Source organism: Gekko japonicus, unplaced genomic scaffold (assembly GCF_001447785.1).
Source record: "Gekko japonicus isolate JY-2015 unplaced genomic scaffold, Gekko_japonicus_V1.1 scaffold205, whole genome shotgun sequence".
Classification (NCBI taxonomy): domain Eukaryota; kingdom Metazoa; phylum Chordata; class Lepidosauria; order Squamata; family Gekkonidae; genus Gekko; species Gekko japonicus.
The window spans coordinates 897,387-919,780 of record NW_015175976.1 but is presented as its reverse complement, the minus strand read 5'-3'; the positions used below and the strand labels follow the sequence as shown (position 1 = coordinate 919,780).

Here is a 22,394-nt window from a genome sequence, read left to right as displayed (position 1 = left end):
AAAACACACCCCATAATACATGAGCAGCAGAATAGGAACCAATTTTTAGTGTATTTTAAGCAAAGCAACTGAAAACATAGAACATGACATAATTAAAATAAACATCTAGATGAAACATTAATGAAAAACATAATATAACATATGGATGGTAAAAGAAACATCTGAATGAAGGATAAATGAAAAACAACATATGGACAGTAAAAAGAAATCAAATAGACAAATAACAGATGATTACATAGCAATAGTAGCAATGATGTACACAACAGCATAATCTCCCAGTCATCTCTATCCCATCTAGCTGAAAAACTAAAGGCCTAGTTAATTGTGACACGTAACACGAGCTGGATCAAGGATCCCCCAACATGTCCCTCAGTCACACTTACCTCAGGGCACTCACCCTCAAAACAGCTTCATTGCCTGGTGATGCTTAGAGCACTACGGGTGGTGGGGGGACTTCTGACCTCACTCCCACTCTGTTGTCCCTAGCGGAAATGGCCATGTGCTGTCTGTAATGGCTCCAGTTTGAGAGAGATGTGAAGACTTGGCTTGGGAATGGAATAGTTTGGGAAAGTGGTTTGTTCCCCTTTGGGGGCTTTTCAAACATTCAAAGAGGCCGGGCTGGATGAGGGCCCATAAACTGAAGCTTGTCTGGCTAAGACTAGAGACACAAATTTGCCTAGAATGTTAAAGGCAGGGGGAAAGTCTGTATGCTCTTGTCTTTTCTTCCACCACCACCCCCAAAAAAAAACAACAACCCAGAAATGTTTGGAAACTGACATTTTATTTATTTAAAACATTTCTGTGCTGACCCAAATTGGGCTCCCAAGGCAATGAACATTAAAATAGCATTTAACTAAAGTATATATAAAATAAAAATTCACTAAAAACACATAAACACCCTTTGCAAAACAATAAGGCAAGAGAGCCAATAAGGGTTACTGTAGCTCTTCATCTATTGGCAGAAGAAAATTAAAGAGGGAGACAGATTAATCTCCCTGGGGTGGGGGTGGGGTTGTCCAAATCTCAGTACCATGACCAAGAAGGCTCTTGGGTTGCCACCTGTCTGGCTTTCTCCAAAGATGATGGGTAATTCATACAGGAGGTGGTGATCCTTAAGATATGCTAGCCTCAAGCTGTATTGGGCTTCAAAGTTCAATTTGGCCAGGAGCAAATTGAGAGTCAGTGTAGATAGAACAAGACTGGAGTGAGAGGGTCACTACAATCCACACCAGTCAACATGCTGGCTGCAGCGTTCTGTACCAACTGTAGATTCTGGACAGTCTTCAAGGGCAGCCCCATGTTGAGGGTGTTGCACTAATTTAGATGTTACAAGGGCATGCACCACAATTGCACCTGCCGAGGAAGAGCTGCAGGTGGCTCACTAGCCAGAGTGGATCCAAAAGGAGACCTGGGTCCAGCAGAATCCTTAAGCTACAAACTTGCTCCTTTGGGGAAATGGAGCTGCAACCAGAACAGGAGATATCCCAGTTCTGGCCAAAACCTTTCCCCTGTCAGTAGTACCTCCTATTTTGTCAGGATCATGTTTCAGTTTGTTACCCATCCCAAAACTGTTGCCAACCACCTGTTCATTGTGTCCACAGTCTCCCTGGGATCTGCTTGAAGTGTGAGATAGAGCTGAGTGTCATCCATACATTAGCAGCAGTTCAGCCAAAATCCCTGGATAACCTCTGCCAGCAGCTTTACATACAGGTTGAAAAGGACGGAGAACAAATAGCAGCTTGAAGATCCTTTAAGCCAGAGGCTAAGGGATGGAGCAGTAGTCCCTGCACACAACACTCTGAAACCTATCTGAGGTAGGACTGAAACGACTGCAGAACAGTGCCTCCTAGTCCCAACCCTGAATGATGGCCCCTTCATGATGGATGGTATCAAAAGCTACTGAGGTCCAGGAAAAGTAACGGGGTTGCAGTCCCCTGCCCATCTCCCATTGTAGGTCATCTACTAGGGTGACCAAGGCTGTTTCAGTCCTATAACCAGGTCTGAAACCATGTTGAACAGATGGAGACAATTGGCTTTATTCAGGAATCCCTGAAGTTGCCCATCTACCGCACATTCAGTCACCTTGCTCAAGAATGGTATATTTGAGACTGGATAGTAGTTATTAAACTCTTGTAGGTTCAAAGTAGATCTCTTTAGGAGAAGATGCACCATTTCCTGCTTCAAGACAGGGGCGACTGACCTGTCTCTTCAGGCATTTACTGTCTCTTGGACCTGTTTTACTGCCCATCCCTATCAGGTTTAAGCAGCCAGAGGTCAAAGGTTATGGAAGCAGATTGTAGGTCTTAGACTTCCAAGAATCCTGTTCACATCTTCAGATGAGACAGGTTGAAAGGTCTCCCACACAACTGGACAAATTGGTACCCTGGGACCATCCAATCCTGTCATTGCTGCTGTGTACAGTCCAAGTCAGAATGGATGTGAGAGGTTTTATTGGCAAGGTGCTTATCAAAATGATCACAGCAGGCTGCAGAGTGGACCACCTCCTTCTTTAGTCCAGAACTCAATAGGCTCCTGATCATCCAGAATAGTTCAGGAGGCCTACACTGTAAGGATGTGGTGATGACAGCAATATTGTTTCTTTGCCACCATCACTGCGCTGGAGTAGGCTTTAAAATGAGCTCTGGTCCATGCCTTGTCAGATTTGTGCTGAAGCTTCCTCGGCTGTCACTGTAGCTTTCTCACTTGTCCTTTTGTTGACCGCAGCCCCTCAGTATACTAAGGGGCTGCCTGGGCTCTTAGACCTGAGAGAGGGCATTTAGGAACGAGCCTGTCAATAGCCCGGGTCATTTCCTCATTCTAGAGGTCAGCCAGAGCATTGAAAGGAGTGCCAGCCATATCAGCAGAAAAATCCCCTAACATCATCTGAAAACTTGTTGGATCCATCATGCTATGGTGGCAGATCATCTTACTCAATCCCCCACCTTTGTGGTGTCTTGGTATCCCTGTAAGGCTAAACCCCAGCCAGTAGTGATCTGTCCACAACAAGGAACCTGTCTCTAATCCCCCCACCACATCAAGAGTGGGGTCTGTTATCACCTGATACAGGCCTATGTTTGTCATGGAGACCATGAAATCCTGATCTGCTCCCAGCAGTCCCCCAAAACAACCAGCCTAGGTGTCTTCAACATGGTGGAAAGTGCCGTCAAATCACAGCTGAGTTATGGTGGCCCCATAGGGTTTTCAAGGTGATTTGCCATTGCCTGCCCTCATGTTATGACCCCAGTATTCCTTGGAGGTCTTCTATCCAAATACTAGCCAGGGCCAACCCTGCTTAGCTTCCAAGATCTGGCAAGATTGGGCTAGCCTGGGCTGTCTTCAACAGTCATCTAACCTAAACTTATCTTTACAGATGTAAAAAACCAGCATTTAAGGTCATTAGCATATACAGTTCTATTTGGAATATTTGTAAAATTTAAATCCCGTAGGTTTGTGCCAACAAAATTGCAAATATGGCCAATGCTAGAGGAAAGGGAAGAAAGCTGTATTCCATGCATACACTGAGGTTATTGTCAGATGAGAATTAAGGCGAGGAAAGCTGAAAATAAAAACCATATTTTTTTTAGTAAACGAGAGATTGTGGGGCTTAGAAAGAATTTTCATATGGTACTAAATTACAAACTATACAAGATAAACTTCAGTAGAGTATGATCTTGTTATGTCATATTAATTGTGACAAAATTAGTCACATTTCAACAGATCCTTGAAAGTATGTTGTATATGTCTTCAGTGTACATGAAAAATATTATCTAATGCTGTAGATTGTTGCACATTAAAGTTGTCTTAGTCCACAGCTCTTACAAGGCATTTGAGCAAGCAAACCTTGTCAAGTAAAAAGGGGGGGGAACAGTACACAATCTGTTTTCCCCTATTTTTTGTGCAGTGTTTTTATGTGATAAGGCTGAAACGTTATTGCTTTGTGGTATGGTTCAGTCAAGGATTGTGTATTCAACCTGTTCTGGATGGGATTACACTTTTCCATTGAAGACTCAGTTCATCACTGTATTAGTTCTATGCCTTCTGATAGAGGCACACATTTTCTCTCTGTCACATAGTGCCTCTAGCCAACTTCAGTTGCTGCACCAGCTGCGTCCTTTCTCTGACAGGCATGATTGGACTGCATTTACCCATGCTCTGGTAGCAGCCGAAAGTGCACAGGCTACTTCTGGAGACTGTTTGGAAGCTTCGATTGGTGCAGAATACAGCTTACAATATCTTGCTGGTTTATGTGAATACATCTGATCCATCTTGGAAAACTTTGCTTGTTACCTACCAGGCATTAAATGGTTTGGGAACAGGGTACCTAAATGACTGCATTCTCCTGTGTGTTGATTAAGGCTGGCCTTAGAGGTGTCGTCTGTGCCCCGTAGAGTGCCAAGCCATTTTAGGTCAGTGTAGTCTCACCTGTTGGAGATGCCCTTTATACAAGCAGAACATCTTAACTGTGACCAGCTCTGTGGTCATCTTGGTAATCATCCCGCCTCATCCCATGTTTTTTCCTGGCTGCCCTTTGGAACCAGATCTCTTTGGAGAGGTTTTCTGCAGCTGCACTGTGATGGTATCAGTTGTTTTCTACTTATGAGTTTTGATGGGTGTTGTGGAGGAACGGCTTTTATTATTTTAGTTTTGTTTGCAGGGAATTTTGTAGATTGTGTTTTGCTGGCGCTGGTTTTACTGTTGGATTTGTTATATAGATGTTTTTATCTTTGATTTGTGACCTGTTTTGAATGAAAGTGTGGAACTCAGTATTAATCTGACAAGCTATCAAGCTTGTTGGAGCTTTTTGCTCCAAGGGCAAAGAATGTTTTTCCAGAGTTGTATTCTGGTTACTCTTTCTTTCCTTCTCTCCTTGAAGGACTCATGTTTTATCTGTTTCTCCAACTGGCTTTTATGATGAAACTGAATGGTTTTATTGTTACTTCTTATTGATTACCTCTTGTTTGTGTTCAGCTGTTGGGTTGTTGATTATGTTTAAACTGATTATTGGGAGGCACCTCAAAAGCAGATATGCTGGGACTTGTAGGGAATCAATATTTGATTTCAGACTTGAGAGACCCTCAAACATCTATACCCAAAAAAACCTTACAATACATATAATACAGTATAATAATATTTATAGTAAGTGGAAGTATTTTTTTTATAAAACTTAGCTTAATGGTCTCTGTTTAAAGCTCTATCTAAAACCAGGGCTTAATTCATACCGTGAATTCAATACCTTATTAAACTCAATGTTTGGCTAGCGAACTTCATTTATTTAGAGAATATATATTTAATAAGCAAAGTTTTAACAAATAGGACCCACAGGCACTGTTTAAATGCAAGTCTTATTATGGTGCAGCATTTGTAGAGGGGAACATATTTTATTAGATGTATAAAATCAATTCTGTTGACTTCCAGCATTTGATGAGGTAGCCTTAGATGTTCTAAGATTCAGTTCTGGCTAAAATAGAATTACTGAGCGTTTCTACCAAGGTCTATGAAGATTAATTTCACTCCATGTTTTGTTTTGTTTTTAACTTCAGGTAATCCTGTGGGTTCTTAATACAAGAAATGTTCAGAGGTGGTTTGCCATTGCCTGTCTCTGTGTTGTGACCCTAAACCTCCTTGTTGGTCTTCCATCCAAATACTAACCAGGGCTGATCCCACGTAGCTGCTGAGATCTGAAAAGATAAGCTAGCCTGGGCTAACCAGGTCAGGGTACAATCAATTTGGAGTAATTTTAAACATTGGGCTAGACCCAGAATAGAACTTTAGCAACTATTTTTTTACCAATAGTGCCCCCTGAAATCCTGTTTCTGGGGTCCCTTGTCCCATATAAAGGGGGTTTGGGGTGGCATTTTGGGCTGCCACGGGAGGGGAGGGTAAGAAAGTTGCTATCTGGGAGCTTAAATTGTTGAGTCCATAGAAGCGCTGGATCCAAGTTGTCGTCTGTTGTATGGATCTTGTAACTTTCATTTTCATGTGATAAGGAAATATAAATGCTTTCTCATCTGCAATTGTAAGCGTTGGGTCTCGGTCAAGAGTACCCTTCATGGGATGTGTGGGAAGCATGCGGTCTGTGGTATATATTTGTGCTTTCCTTTTTGTGCTGTCTGATGGAAAGCAGGACTTTAGTCTTCAAGAAAAAGAAGCTGTAATGAGATGTTGCTGGTGTTACTCCCTGTTTCGGGATTGTATCTTGTTGGGAGAGCAGAAGGTGGAGCCTAATTAAACAGTTGTCAATATGCAGTACATTTGCCCTTCTACCGGCAAAGCCTTGGTAAGAATTTACAGAAGCTGAAGCCCAGATGATCCCTAGAGAATATCCTGACAAAGGGGAATAAGGAGCACATATGATTGGCTGGTAGGAAAAGAGGAGGGGGCAAAATGATACAAATACAAGGGAAGAGATATGTTCAGAACACTACGGAAGTGAATGCTTAAAGCAAGGCAATTCCTAGCTGCACTCTTCCTTAGGTAGAAATGGGAAGATCTCAAACATTACCGATATTTACCCCAGCATTAGGAAAATATGCAGTCAGCTTATAAAAACTGGTCTTTGTTACCAGCTCTGTGCAAGTCTGAAGTGTGAAAATTTGGTGCTAGGTAGCAGGGGACTTGGAGCATTTTTCCAGCCAGTGGCACTGGGTGCATAGGATGTTGATGAGAGCACCAGAATATGTGATATTCTCTACGTTCTGATGCTTTAGACAACATACTGTTGATGAAGTGGATTACTTTCAGAGCAGAACTCCATGGGCTTAGATAAACATATGGAGCACAGGTCCATTAGTGGCTATTAGCCACAAAGTACAGATGGAACACTATGTCTAGGCAGTGATGCTCTGTATTCTTGGTGTTTGGGGGGGGGCAACAGTGGGAGGGCTTCTGAAGTTCTGGCCCCACTGGTGGATCTCCAGATGGCACCTGGGTTTTGGCCACTCTGTGACACTGAGTGTTGGACTGGATGGGCCATTAGCCTCATCCAACATGCCTTCTCTTCTGTTAGTCAACTGTGAAAGCTTGGTAAGCCAGTGTGGTCTAGTGGTTAAGAGTGCAAGACTAGTATCCGGGAGAACCAGGTTCACATCCCCACTTGTGCCATGGAAGCTCTCTGGGTGACCGTGGGCCATTCACATGCTCTCAGCCTAACCTACCTTGCAAGGCTGTTGTGAGGATAAAATGGAGGAGAGGAGAATGATGTAAGCTGCTTTGGGTCCCCACTGGGGAGAAAGGCAGGATATAAATTAATTTTAAAAAATTATAACACGGGCTGGAAATATATATAGACTTCTGGTTGCAATATTTGCTCAGGAGATAAACATTTGTTAGGTACTACTGAATTTTATTTTCCAAACAAAGTTCTTGTTGCAGTAATCAGAGTAAGTTGTATGTGTACAAAACCAGGTGTCCTTGGGTATTAGGAGGATAGCTTACAAATCTAGTCAAAAGTTCCAGCTGTGATGTGAAAGCATCAGTTTATTCATACGCAATGTCCGTCCAAGAATGAAGTACTATTTCCTTTATATAAACATTTACCATTTTAGTTTAAGCCCAGTTAAACACCTGTTTCTCCTAAATTCTGGTAGCTAAATTTTCTTCAGTACAGAGTACTTTCTAATCTCATTCACCGAACATGGGCTCAGCAGTTTCTGTTCATCCAGATGAAACAGATGTTGCTGCTGTTCTGTAGTCATATGCAGCAGCTTTATCAAAATTGACGTGTAAAACTGAAAGGGAAAAAGTTCTCAAATATGATCTTCCTTCAAATGTACCATAGTCACATCAGCTATGTTGACTGTACTTATTGTTGCTATACTAGCAGTAACAGTGACATTCAGGAGAATGAACGTAGCTATACTAACAGAAGACCTTCACTTCCATGTAGGTAATCAAGTGAGCATTATCAAGATGGATTTTTAGGTGGGGTTCTCCACATCAAGACCAGAGAGGCAGTATATTTTGGTTCTTGTTTTTATGCAAGAGGCAATATATTTTGGTTCTTGTTTTTATGCAAGAAGCCTTACAGAGTATGCTGTGGAGCTAGGGCAATTTACAGTGCTTATTGCTGACTCAAGGTTAGCCTGAGTGAGTAGGCAGTTTACATTTTGTTGTGCTGGTCTTCAAGTGGAGGTCGTGAGCTTATTGCGCAGGAGTTGTTGAAAGTCCGTGCTTCAGGAGTAGTAGCGGAGCATTTTGGCAGTATCAGCCGAACTTTTAGTTGTGACGCTGTTATTAATATGGGCTACAATTGCTGTGGTGTTTGGTTTGGGCTCCTGCAGGGATGGAGACAGCACAATCCAAGGACATTAGTGAAGCTGCTGGAGAGGGCTGACTTCTTCAACTTTTTCCCTGAGATCTCCCACACTACGAAATGTTTGGGAGCCCAAGGAGGGCGCTCTGACTTGCCTAAATATGTGGCAAGCTGTTCTGTCTTTTTCTTCATGGTTTTTTGTAATTTGAACAGACCAAATCAAAATGGCTAGATCAGTGAGGTATGGGTGGGTCTGTCACATTTCTAGCAAAGTCTGTTTAAGTTTGCAACTGGTTTCTTCCTTGACCTGGATAGCCCAGGCTAGCCCAGTCTCATTAGATCTGGGAAGCTAATCAGAGTCAGCCCTAGCTAATATTTTGATGGGAGACCTCCAAGGAATACTAGGGTCATGACATGGAGGCAGGCAATGGCAAACCACCTCTGAACATCTCTTGCCGTGAAAACCCTACTGGGTTGCCATAGGACAGGTGTAACTCGACAGCAAAAATTGGGGGGGGGGGAATGTTTCTAACCAGTGTTGTATATTGCATCTGAAACTTTATCACTGGAGTATTTCAACATTTCCTCTGAGCTGGGCACTTTAAGTGAAAATTCCATTCTCAAATTTGAATGGGTCAAACTTTTTTCTTAGAAATTTCCTGACTTCACCCATTTTAACCCTGCTTAAAATTCTATCTTTAAAAAAAAAACACCTAGAAAATTTGGAAAGCTCACTACTGATGTAACATCTAAAATCAAAAACTCTTGAACATATTACTTATGTTGACCATTATTAAATATGTATGGTGTTTTATACAGCTTGGACAATATTTCTGTATTTAAAGACGCTTTTGTGCTTAAATGGCAATTTGTATTTAAAAGGAATCCGTTCTTGTCTCCCTCTTGACATGCAAATGCCATTAAAATTCATTTGGGAAAACCTTTGAAATTCCAAATATTTAGAAACTGCTTTATTCATCCAGATGGGGTTGGATATTGTATGTCAGTTTCTTGAGTATATGAGAGAACTCTGAGTGAGAACTGTGACTGACCCAAGGTCACCCGGCTGGCTGCATGTGGAGGAGTGGGGAATCAAACCTGGTTCTCCAGATTAGAGTCCACTGCTCTTAACCACTACACCAAACTGTACTCAGTGCGGTACAAACATGACACACTCAAATGAGCACCTTCTCTGCTTGAGTGAGACCCATGAAACAGCCATGTGCATTTGCCTCCAATTTAACCTGAAAGCAGCTCAGATTGAGCAGCGTGCTTGAAGGCTAGTTTATGGGAAAAGGCACTCTGTTGCTCCAATAGCCCAGCAGTGAGAACATCTGCCCTGGCAGAGCACAGCCAGTTGTTGCCTTTGAAATCGCCAGTGAGAAGTGACCAACATGCGAGTCCACCATTGAGTGGTTCAGTTCTGTTGGTTCCGTGGACAGAATTGAAGAGTTGGGTTCCAAGATGCTCCCAGAATCGAGCGCCTCTTCAGTTTCAGTTAAGTCAGCGTCCGCTCCAATGCAACAGAAAGGAGTCTCCCCACCATGAACACCTTCACTGCATGCCTCCCTGGCTCATTCATTCTCCAAAGGAGAATTGGAACCTGGCCAGGGTCCATTGGTAGCTCCAGCAGCTAGTCGTCCATCAGAGCCATCCTCCCTGGCTCTGTGATAGACTTCTGTGCCTCCGCCTACTTGGCAAGGCTACCCTTATTATTTTCCATCTTCTAGACCTCAGGAATGGGGTGACTAGCAGTTGCAAAAAGCAGCTCTAAAACTGAGGCACCCCTTGTCACGGAATCAGGACTCTGTGGGTCTGCCAGTGTGGTACCCTCCTTAAATTTCTCCTCATCCCCTTATGGGGCATTCAGATGCCGAGGAAGAGCAGGCTTTGAGGGCTGACTCTCCTTCTGGTCCAGGCTCGGATTTACCATCGGACTCGTCCCCTGATGACACTGTAGGGGAACCCTGATCCAGTGTCATCTAATGAAGATTTGGAGCTCTATGCGGAGCAAATGGTGCAAATTTATGCAGAGTGCAAAAGGAAGGTCATTCCTATTTATTTTGCCACCCTCTGGCTTCATCCCTCATAGCCAAAAGAGGTGGGGGCAAAGCAGCATACAGGTGTGCCTTCCTCACCAGCTGATAGACGCACTTAGTAGAAAAGTCTATTCTTTTGGTGCTCTCAATCTGCACATTGCCAATTATAGTGCAATTATGGGAGGAGACCAGTTGTTCCTCTGGGAAAAGATGGCTGTTTAGTAGAGCTTCTGCCTGAAGACAAGAAGCCTCTGGCTAAACTCCTCCAAGTGGTAGCATTGCATCTTTCCAAAGAACAGATTGATGTAGGCAGACACTCCTCTGACTCCTCCAGGGCCATGGCTTCAGCATGGCTCTCCGTCCTGACACCTGGCAGAAGGTGGAAGACCTCTCATTTGAGGGAACAACACTGTTTGCTTCATCAACTGATGATCTTTTATCCCAAATTAAAAAGAACAAGTAAACAGCTCATTCATTTGGCATCACAGTGGGTCCCCACCACTCCATACAGACCTGGACAGACATATAGATATCACCAGTCCCAGTCACCATACTCTCATCAGCATCCACACTCATCACAGTATCCTATACAGCGCTCCCTCTCAGGGCCTATGGCTCAGGCCAGGCACAGGTCCAATCATAGAGATAGGCATTTGGGCTCACAACACCAGCCACTTCCTAAAGAGCCGCAGCAGGCTTCAAAAGGTTCATTCTGACTAGGACCTGTAATAGACCAGCCATCTTCCTTCCTTAAAGACAGGTTAGCAGTCTTCAGTGCCAACTGGCAGGAGGTCAGTCACTCATGACTAGTGTTCCCTCTAAGCTGAGTTAATGTGAGCTAGCTCACAATTTTTTAGCCTCTAGATCACACATTTTTGTCTTAGCTCAGGAAGGATGGCTCCAGAGCAAACTAATTTATGCAGTAGCCAAATCGCTCGCTCACAACTTTAATGCCAGTAGCTCACAAAGTAGAATTTTTGCTCGCAAGACTCCACAGCTTAGAGGGAGCATTGCTCATGACCCTGGGGTTCTGTCAATTATTATTTTAGGTTGTAGACTAGAGTTTTGGCAATGGCCATCCCTTCAACGTCCTGATCAGACCCTGAATAGCTCCATGACAGAGCTGTACAGAGAATCCCCGATTTTGGACCCCATCACAGGTTTTTATTCATGGTTTTTCCTAGTGCCCAAAAAGGATGGAGGTCTTAGACCAGTCTTGGGACTGAGGGCTCTAAGTTTTTTTTCCTGAATGTTAGGAACTTCAAAATGTTATGGTTGGAGTTGGTTTTGTGTAATTGACCTTCAGGATGCTTATTTCCATATTGCTATCCACTCCTGTTGCCACAGGTTCTGGCACTCTAAATATAACCACATTTCCTACCAGTACATGGCTCTTCCATTTGGGGTTGGCAGCTGCCCCATGGGCATTTTCTAAATATGTTGCTGTTGTAGCAGTCCTGTTTAGCCATATTTGGATGACTGGCTTATGATAGCACCTTCCCGCAGGCAACTAGAGTCACAGGTTTCTTTGATTATACAAACTTGCCAGGAATTGGGTTTGGTAATAAACAGTGATAAATCATGCCTCCAGTCTTCTCAGGAAGTTTCGTTTATTGGGGCCCTTCTGGATACCACAGTAGCCAGGGCTTTCCTACCAGTTGATAGAGCCTTCCATATTAAAGCTGTTGATTAGGTGCCTGTCTAACAACAGATTTCAATCAGTCTTATTCTTTCCAGACAGGTCTGGTTCCAGATTCTCCTAGTGTTATCCAAGGGAATCTACATGCACCTTCCTTTTGTTGCAGACTTACTTCATAGGGGTCCTGTGATCCATCTGGAGGTGATCAGGCTCAAGTTGACAGCTTGGCTACTGAACAATCCCAGTTTGGATACTCAGACTAACACCCATAGATCCTCTGCTAGGAGGTCTTATAGGTAAATAGGTCCATTTTTCTAATTGGACCCCAGGACATAGGGAGTTCATGCAAAAAAGTGCCCTATTGCCTTAGTATTTGAAAACCTGTTGTCTCTCAAAAAATATGGTTTGGCAGTTTCTTCCCTTAAGGTATAGTTAGACGCTATATCTACCTATCATACCAAGATCCAGGACAGGACACTGTTTTCTCACCTAGTGTCCAAGAGTTTTTTGAAGGGGCTGTTTAATTTGTTTCCCCTAAGGCCACCTATAGTGCCACGGGGGTCCTTGTCAGTTGTTCTCTCCCAACTCATGTTAACCCCAGTCGAACTGCTAGGTTCCTCTTGCTTGCGTCTCTTGTCTTTCAAGGTTGTGTTTTTGGTGACAATCATGTCAGCTAGAAGAGTGGGAGCTGCGGTGGCTCAAGTGGTTAAAACGCTGAACTGCAGGCTGTGGAAGGTCGGTAGTTCAGCAGTTCGAGACCCGAGTGTGCCACATGATGGAGTGAGCTCCTGTCTCTTGTTCCAGCTCCTGCCAACCTAGCAGTTCGAAAGCAAGAAATTGCAAGTAGATAAATAGGTACCACTTCAGTGGGAAGGTAACAGCGTGCCGTGCGCCTTGGTGTTTTAGTCATGCCGGCCACATGACCACGGAAATGTCTTCGGACAGCACTGGCTCTTCGGCTTTGAAACAGAGATGAGCGCCGCAACCCTAGAGTCGAATTCGACTAGCTTTTGAGCAAGGGAACCTTTACCTTTTAGAAGAGTGGGGAGAGTTGGCAGCGCTGAGGGCTGGCCATCCTTTTATTAAGTTCCAGGCTAGCCATATAGTGTTGAGACCCAGTTTATGTTTAGGTGATCTCTAATTCCCACCTTGCCCTTCCAATATTTTTTCTGTCTCCTACCACAGAGGCTGAAAAAACACGACATTCCTTAGATGTAATTTTTTTACATCTTAGATTTATTGTTTTGCCTAAATAGAACAGAAGGTTTCAGGCAGTCCTCACACCTTTTTGTCTGCTACTCCAGTAGCACAAGGGGGAGGCCAGAGCACAGACCATTTCTAGATGGATAGTCTCAGCTATTTGGTTGGGGTATGAACAGGCCAATCTATCATGTCCTCTGGAGTTTTGGGTGCATTCAACATGGGCACAGGCAGCGTTCTGGAGAGGCAGTCCCTTGGAGGACATCTGCCATGCAACAACGTGGTTGTCATCAGACACCTTCGTCAAGCACTATTCAGTGGACGCGAATGTGAAAAGATTCAGCAGCTGATAGAGCCATGCTGCACTCCTTGTTCCACTGAAACTCACCCCACCTCCAAGGTAAGGAGCTTGATAGTCTCCCAATGCGGGACTGCATAGAAGACTGAAGATGAAAAGAGTGTTGCACTTACCTGTAACTGTTGTTCATCAAGGTGTCTTCTGTGCAGGCACACATTCCCTTCCTCTTTGCCCCGCTATGAGTTCATAGGATGTAATTACATTCATGATGCTCGTGGCGGTTCAGGAGAACTGAGGGAAAGGGGGGCTCCTCCCTGCAGAGTATGTGACCGTTAGGTGGGAAGATCACTTCTAATGAGCTCTGCAGGGGAGGGGGTCCCCTTGCAGTGTTAAAAAGATGCCAGAATATCTGTAAGAGAGCCTCCGGTGGTTGGCCTGCGCAAGTACAGTCTGAATGTGGGACTGCACAGAAGACACCTCGGCGAACAACAGTTACAGATAAGTGTAACACTGTTTTATTCTGTTGGTGTGGATGTGGATGGTATACAACTCTCCCACCAGTTTCTGAATAAGGAAAATCTGTATAGTCTATCCAACTTGTAAGTACACACTTTAACTCTCCTGTTGAAATTCATGGAGCTTGAAACTGCTTTAGCAGATTATGCCCCATATTGGTTTAAATTGAGTAATGTGGAGTAATCTACTTACTACTGTAACTAAAGTACTGTATCTAAAAATAAGAAGAAACCTTTGGCTTGAAATTTCTAAGATTTCCCCTTAGAAGACTTGATGGCACAGAAATTGGGGGGGGGGGGATTACATAGCAAAGTAAAGGCCAGATCTCGTCAAATATTTGAGTCTACTTGTGGTGACTCAGTTGCCTCTATTCATGTGGTAGCAGTTTGAGAAAATGTATTCTCTGATGCATGTTAACTTTCCAGATTTTCACATGGCGATCTCTCTGTCTCTTTGTACAAAGAGTTCCCCACTTTAAAAAAAAGGCCGTACAAGCCTCACTATACTGCCTCAGATATCTGAGGCTGCAAATATAAATGGTCTGAGGTTGAACACAGTGAGTCTCAATTCTGAGTGAATGTCTAGGAGATTGAGTTCTACATCAGCTCTAAGCTTCTGCTGTTTTCTTGATGCGGTCATGCTGTACTGAGAAAACGGTTACCATACGGAAGCTTGACTGTGTATGAAAACCACTGCCTGTGTAATAGCTCCAGTTTTGTGTGTTTTTGTCCTGCACATGTAAAACACAATTTTATTGACGAGCTAGTTGAAAGAGGTTGTTGAATGTAGGAAGCTATGCAAAACACCAGTCCCGTGGCAAAGACTAACAGCATTCGTTCCAGTACGAGCTGTGATGAGTCAGAGCTCCTTTCCTCAGATACAATGGGAAGACTTTTGCAGTTTCAAAATGCTGTGCTAGGTCTGGAACAGAGGGTAACATTACACATTTTACCAAGATACAACAAGCTAACCAAAGGGACTTGTACTAGTCCAGAGAAATTGCTGGTTTCTTTTTCTTCATACAGCTGACCTGTTGACCACACCACCAGCTGCTTTTCACACTTTCCTTTGTCTTGAGGTTTTTTTTGTAGTGAGGGATGGAAGGCACTCTTTGGTTCAGGGAGCTAGCTTCACAGTTCCGTCAGTGCTTGTTTTCGCTTTCATAAACACATTTTTCCTTTTTGTTGATTTTGTTACTTAAACATTAATGCACTCCTAGGAAATATTTTTCATGTGATTTTTCAGCATGGTCTACAATATTTGCTGCTTTTTGACCCTGATCTCTGCAATGAGCATCTTTCCTTCCCTCTGCATCTCTTGCTTGCTTCCCAGCCTTCAGGATCATTTTTGCAGTCCTGTTGTCCCATAAGAATGCCTTCTGAAAAGTGGAGCATGGAGAAGAAAGGGAGAAAGTCTCTCTGGAACCTTAGATGGCTATGTGGCCAGTGCTCTAACTTTTACTAGAATTTAAAATCTAATATGGGGATCCTTACTCTGTTCCATGGAGGGGATTGGCTAAGAGTTTTGTTTTCTGGCGAATTCCTATGCTCTTGCGTTTTCATCTGATGTTTCTGTCTTTACAGCAGAATGGTAATTCAGATTGCTTTCCTATTTGTGCGTGTGTGTGGCCTTGATGGGTGCAAAGGAGACATATATTTAACATGTGTATGGAGCAGAGGAGTCTGTGTCTCTCTGATCGTAAATATGTCTTTGCCCTACTAGTCTTTTCTTAGTTGCTGTCATCACAGAGGGGCAGTGTTTGTATCTTAATAGAGGCAAACCTTGCACATACCACCCGAGATTCTTGGAGGTCAGGATAAAAATGTGACAGGTTCGGCCATGTCTAAAACAGGAATGCGTACTCCTCAGGGTAAGCGTATGCTTTTCACACAAGATTTTTTTCAGGCCGTCATAGTTCTTTCCTTTATCTAGTCCTTTTCAGTATGACTCTGTTATAACACACAATGGCAATGCTCTCGGGGGGGGGCAACGTCATCTGTGTTACCATTTAGCATAAATTAATTTTTAGTAATCTTTAGACTCAGTTACAATGATAATAAACTGTAGAAGAAGAAGAGGAGGAGGAGATTAGATTTATACCCCGCCCTTCACTACCCAAAGGTGTCTCAGAGCGGCTTACAAACTCCTTTCCCTTCCCCTCCCCACAACAGACACCCTGTGAGATAGGTAGGGCTGAGAGAGCTCTGACAGAAACTGCTCTTTTTCAAGAACAGCTCTTATCAGAACTACAGCTTGCCCAAGGTCATCCAGCCAGGTGCAAGTGGAGGAATGGGGAATCAAACCCAGTTCTCCCAGATTAGAGTCTACGCACTTAACCGCTACACCAAACTGTAGAAGGCTGTCTTAAAAATTGAGAAAAACCGTGCTGTGTATCTGAAACACTAAATGGAATAGCTGCTCCAGAGACCCCCCGTCCCCCCAAAAGCACTGCAGTTTAAATTCTGAGATATGGAACCTGATTGGCGATAGGTCTAGAAAACTCTTGCACATGGAGGAATATGAAATAATATTTGAACTCTGTCAGTAGATAAGAGATGTAAAATTTCTAGAAATTTTGATACTACGGGGAAAAAACAGAAATTTTAGAAAGGGTTGAAATATGCACATTACCTATTGTCCCATCAAACCTTAACTAATTTTACTGCTTTAACAACATAACATGCATCAGTTATAGTTTAGCACATGAAATTGTAATACTTGACATTTTTAAGGAATTTAAAAGATATTATCCCTTAGTTTTCTACAACCAAAATTGGTAATACACCCATTACTTGAGAAAACAGCAGGCTGATTCACCCTGTGATATTTTAGGGCAATAAGCTACTTGTTACCCAATCTGTGGATATGTGTTAGGGTAGTTTGAGGGAGAGGTGGAAAGTCAGCCACAAGAGAAGAGTCAGATCAAAAAGGACAACAGAAGGCATGCAACAATTGAACAGCAACGACAGCCCTGCAATGTTCTCCTCTTGAAGATTAGGTATCGTTCTAGGTACAGAAATACATCTTGGATTTAAGAGCTGTATATGTCTATGGCAAACCCTCCTCGTCTTTAAAAAGCATTTCACTCATTCTAAAGGATAAATATTTCATAGGAGTTGTTTCCAGTGTTTCCCCCAAATTCCAATTTTTTCCATTGGGAAAACTGGAAAAGGGGGGGGGGTTCTTGGGGAGAAAAACGTTTTTGGTGGAGTTTTTCCAGGCCTTCACATCTCTACAATAGATGAGTTTTCTCCCAAAGGCAACAATGTGGGTGAGAATGGATCTTGGCAGTGGCAGAGTCAATTTCAGTCTTTCCAGCATTTCACGTCTGTAACATGGAACTCACTCCTAGATGTGATTTGTGCCCCCCCCCCAATTCTTTAAAAGTCGTTATTTTTATCAACCTAAAGAAAAGTAGCACCGCTGATAGTATACGTCAGAGATCAGAGCATGGTCCTTTTGTGGGTCTTCAGTCACCAGTTGATGATGGCAACATGCCCGACTGTTCATAACCAGCAGGTGAATAATATAGATGGTGTTCGGTTCCATTTTCAGAAGTGGCACTGACTGGCCAGGGATCTACCAATTGATGAGTGAAAACTACCTTTGGTTATGTATTTTCCAAAGCGTGTAAATATTGTATTAACAAGAAAATTAAATGAAAGTGATATCGCAGAGCTAACTTAGCAGAACGAAGCTTGGCTTCAGTAGAAATCACACATTTAGTGGATATCAGTCGCACATGTTGGAGCTCCATCTGGCTGCAGCTTCTTTAATTCACAAAACTTAGAGCCTATGGGCACAAAATTTGTGCTTATCCAAGCATATTTCAGACAGCCTTATTCACTTATAATAAATATTTGTAAGTTTATGTTCTGTTCTTTTTCTCCATTGTAAATCTCTCCCTCCCCCCTCCCCCCCCCCCCCCCCCCGGTTCTGGGGGGAAAAATTAGCTTTCTTCACCAATTTTAGTTTTCTCTGTAGGAGAAAGCCACAGGGAATGTGGATAATAAGCGAAAATGCATTACTGAAGCAATGAAAGACTTAGACATTCAGTGTTTGATTTCTCGTTCATGGGAAATGTATCTTGCCTGTTTTGCATCTTCTTGTTGAATTGGTAGCTGTAATAAATGCTGTGATATTGATCACTTGTGGATTTGTTTACTTTGGCACAGAGTGAAGACAGCCCAAGTCCCAAGAGACAGCGCCTTTCTCATTCAGTCTTTGACTACGCAGCAGCCTCACCAGCCCCATCACCACCAATGCGACCATGGGAGATGACATCAAATAGGCAGCCTCCTCCAGCTCGATCAAGCCAACATCACTTCTCAGGGGAACGATGCAACACACCGGCGCGCAACAGAAGAAGGCAAGTGTTTGATAGTGGTTTGTTAGGCACGTCTTCCTGACCCAAGTTTTGCAACTACATAACCGGAGACACTGTAGTTTTTCTGAGCTTTCAAATCTGTTATTATTGGAGGTGACAGGTTTTTTTGCTGGGCATTATAATAATGTGGTTTGCTGGGCAATACAATAGTGTGTATGTATATTGCTAATTCGTTGGAAGTCCTTGAGGGCTCCTGCCAGGAATGTAGCATGTTATGTCAGTTGTTAAGTTGTAGGGACAACGTAAAATGAATTATTCTGTATTTTGCACAGGTGCATATGTGGGAAGATAATTTTCCTTTAACACTCATTACATTTAGCTCTTGGGTTTCCAAGTTAGTTTGGTCTAATTTGTTGTTGTTGTTGTTGCTTTTATCCCACACGGCTCAGAGGAACACACGGCAGAGTATGTGCAGGCCCCCCCCCCTCAATTTTATCTTCTCAATAACTCTGTAAGGTCAGCTAGGCCAAAATATGGGGGATTACTCCAGTCCCTCCCATTGAGCTTTGTGGCTGAGATCATCTGCAGGAAAAGCCCCTCAAGGCAAATATGTGTCAGGCTACTCTTGGTGGTGGTCACGTAGATTATTGCTGCTGTTAGTGGGAGCTGAGGAATCATTGTGGCTAAGATTGTGCTGTGCATTAGGGAAACCAGAAGCATATGCAGAATCTTGATAACCTCTGCATTCCTTCTCCTTTTTTGAAATGCAGCCTATTTCTGGCCTTTGTGACTATAGAGGTGGAAACATCCTGGCAATATTGGCTGTAAAGATTGAGAAGCAGTGCTGTGGGGGGGGGGGGTCTGAGTAAGGAAGGGCAGGGGCTTTTTCACCCCACATCTGGCACTGGCACTTTTCAGATTTGTGCCCAATCCTTTCTCCAAGGCACTTAACGCCCGCGTATATAGGGATTATCCTTTTTATTCACATTACCAATTGTGTGAGGTAAGTTAGATCTAGAGATAATGACTGGGCCAGCACTTCTTGGCATTTAAACCCAGGTCTTTTGGCGTAAGAGCAGCAGAGTTTACCTATGCCTTTCTGGTTTACATGGCCGTTTCTTCTAGGAGCTCTCGCAGTTGAGAGCCAGTTTGGTGTAGTTGTTAAGTGCGCGGACTCTAATCTGGGAGAACCGGGTTTGATTCCCCACTCCTCCACTTGCATCTGGCTGGATGACCTTGGGAAAGCCATAGTTCTGATAAGAGCTGTTCTTGAAAAAAGAGCAGTTACTGTCAGAGCTCTCTCAGCCCCACCCACCTCACAGGGTGTCTGTTGTGGGGAGGGGAAGGGAAAGGAGTTTGTAAGCCGCTCTGAGACACCTTTGGGTAGTGAAGGGCGGGGCATAAGTCCAATCTCTTCTCTTCTCCTTTGCTCACTTGACAGTCCAAGCCTTTAGCAGCTGTGCTTTTTGATCTCATCAGGGTGACTTCTCTCTATGTTGCCATGGGTTCAAGTTGCATGTTTTGCAGTATTGGTCTAGTTTCTTATGACCTTTTGAGCCCATGGTGATACAAAAGAAAGTCAGCCTACACCGTCCCAAAGTCATGACTACCACAGACTTTAAAGGTCATGTGAATAAGCCCTGAGGTTTGGAACTCTTCTGTCCTGAATGAGTTCTCTAAGAACCCTGATTTTGCACTGCAAAAGTGACCAGATTCATGCAGTAGTGAGTCACTTAAAGTTTACCAGGTGGCAGCAGTAGTTGCTGGGAAGAACCTGCTGTCTTTGGTCTCTTGTGTTACATGTTAAGTTCAGCTCTCTTTTCACTTAACGGCTGCACAGAAATCAGTGGACATATGCTAAGTTTTTGTATTTCCAGGATGACCATGGAGTTGGAAAGTACAGAATGGCTTGCCTGTCCAAGCTTTATTACGGCTTCTAAACAGTTACTGTCAGTTTGCATCCTAAGACAGCAGTATGAATATGCACAGTGGGTTTTGGCTGCAAGAAAAGTACATTTCTGAAGATCATAATCTATCAAAAGTTGCCATGTGTGAGTTTATAAAACCCCGTCTAATCGATTATTTACAGCCCTCCTGTTAGACGCCAGAGAACAAGAAGAGATCGATTGTCTCGACATAATTCCATCAGTCAAGATGAAAACTACCATCTCCCCTATGGACAGCAGCAAGCAATAGAAGAACCGCGAGCCTTCCACCCGCCGAATGTATCACCCCGTATGTTGCACCCAGCTGCTCATCCACCACAGCAGAATGCAGTGATGGTTGACATTCATGAACAGGTATGAGAAATGGGGAAAACGTGAAACAGTGTTTTAGGCGTCTGGTAGATGAGGCACATTTTTCTTATTTTAAAATAGGAGGCTCACTTCAACCCAAGAAAGGTTTGCTTTATAAATGTGTAAGAGTAAAAATGTATAGTGTAGAAGAGTAAAATATTAAATGTATAAGTAAAATATGACGCAGTTGTTTTCTGTTGCCCCAGAAGGTCAGCTCAGAACCAATGGGTTGAAATGAAATCAAAAGAGTTTTTGGCTAAATGTTAGGAAGAGCTTCCTAACAGAGCGGTTCCTTAGTGGAACAGGCTTCCTTGGGAGGTAGTAGGCTCTCCTTTGGAGGCTTTTAAACTGAGACTAGAAGACCTTCTGACAGCAGTGCTGATTCTGTGAACTTAGGCAGATCATGAGAGGGAGGGCAGGAAGGGTTGCCTCAGTGCTTAGTTCTTGCAGCCATTTCTTACACACCCAGGGAAATGCGATTGCCACTTTGGGGTCAGGAAGCAATTTTCTCCAGGCCAGTTTGGCCAGGGATCCAGAAGGGTTTTTGGGTTTTTTTAACATCTTCTAGGCATGGAGCAGGGGTCACTGGGGGTGGGGTATTTGTGAGTTTCCTGCATTGTGCAGGCGGTTGGACTAGATGACCCTGGAGATCCCTTCCAACTGTGATTTTGTGAAAAGTGGTTGCTCACCTCAGAGAAAGTACACCTCTGTGTCAGTGTGAATGGTGGTTCTGTGTGCCATCTTTGAAATTAAGGAACTCTATCTGGAATTAATTGTATGATGTAGTACTTCTTGGTACAAGAAGGTGGCAGAATGGTCTTCTTGCAGAGGGTGATTGGAAGGAACTTGAATCATTTGGCAAATTACAGTCTGCCCTCTTTGTACATGGACATGTACAAACTTAATGAGGCTGCCTTACAGCAAGAAGACTGTCTGATGCTAATTTAGCCAAAACTTTGTGTCATCGTGCATCTCAAAAAGCTAGCTTAGTATTGTGTACCCTGATATTGGCTCTCCAGGGTTTGTGGAACAAGGAACTTTCTTGGCACTTTCTGCATGATATCCTGTAGTTGGGGATGCCTGAGGTTGAACCAGGGACCTTCAGATGCTCTAGCATTGAGCCATGGCCCCTGTACTTCCCTCCTGGTTATGCTGAGACCAAATTATTTATCTCAGCACACTAGTGTGCCCCCTTCCCCCCCCACACACACACAAGTTGAGAATCAATCTAGCATAGGAGCCAAAGAAATTTTGAAGTATATTGCCAGTTTGGTGTAGTGGTTAAGTGCGTGGACTCGAATCTGGGAGAACCAGGTTTGATTCCCCACTCCTCTACTTGCACCAGCTGGATGACCTTGGGCAAGCCGTAGCTCTGATAAGAGCTGTTCTTGAAAAAGAGCAGTTTCTGTCAGAGCTCTCTCAGCCCCACCTACCTCACAGGGTGTCTGTTGTGGGGAGGGGAAGGGAAAGGAGATTGTAAGCCGCTCTGAGACACCTGGTATTCCTTGGTGATCTCCCATCCAAAAACTGACCAGGGCCAACCTTGCTAAGCTTTCGAGATCTGATGAGATTGGGCTAGCCTGGGCTATCCAGGTCAGGGCAAGATAATCTTACTCTTCTCTTTTTTAACCCCTTCCCAGTAACACAAGTTTTGTTTTTTTTAAACTTGAGCTTAGTGTAAATGGAATCAATACATTAGTGTAGCTGGCTACCTGTTTGGTGTAGTGGTTAAGTGGGTGGACTCTAATCTGGGAGAACTGGGTTTGATTCCCCACTCCTCCACTTGCACCTGGCTGGATGACCTTGGGCAAGCCATAGTTCTGGCAC

The 22,394-nt window shown here is 43.6% G+C and overlaps 1 protein-coding gene across 3 annotated transcripts in view; it reads left to right on the top strand.

The window, feature by feature from the left end:
• RNF38 (ring finger protein 38) overlaps positions 1–22,394 on the top strand; it is a 62,957-nt gene that overhangs the window by 26,487 nt on the left and 14,076 nt on the right. For all 3 annotated transcript variants that reach the window (XM_015426149.1, XM_015426148.1, XM_015426147.1), the window contains exons 2-3: positions 18,119–18,312; positions 20,360–20,570. In XM_015426149.1, the coding sequence (XP_015281635.1) occupies positions 18,206–18,312; positions 20,360–20,570 (318 nt within the window). In that variant the 5' untranslated portion in view covers positions 18,119–18,205. The remainder of the gene's footprint in view (positions 1–18,118; positions 18,313–20,359; positions 20,571–22,394) is intronic.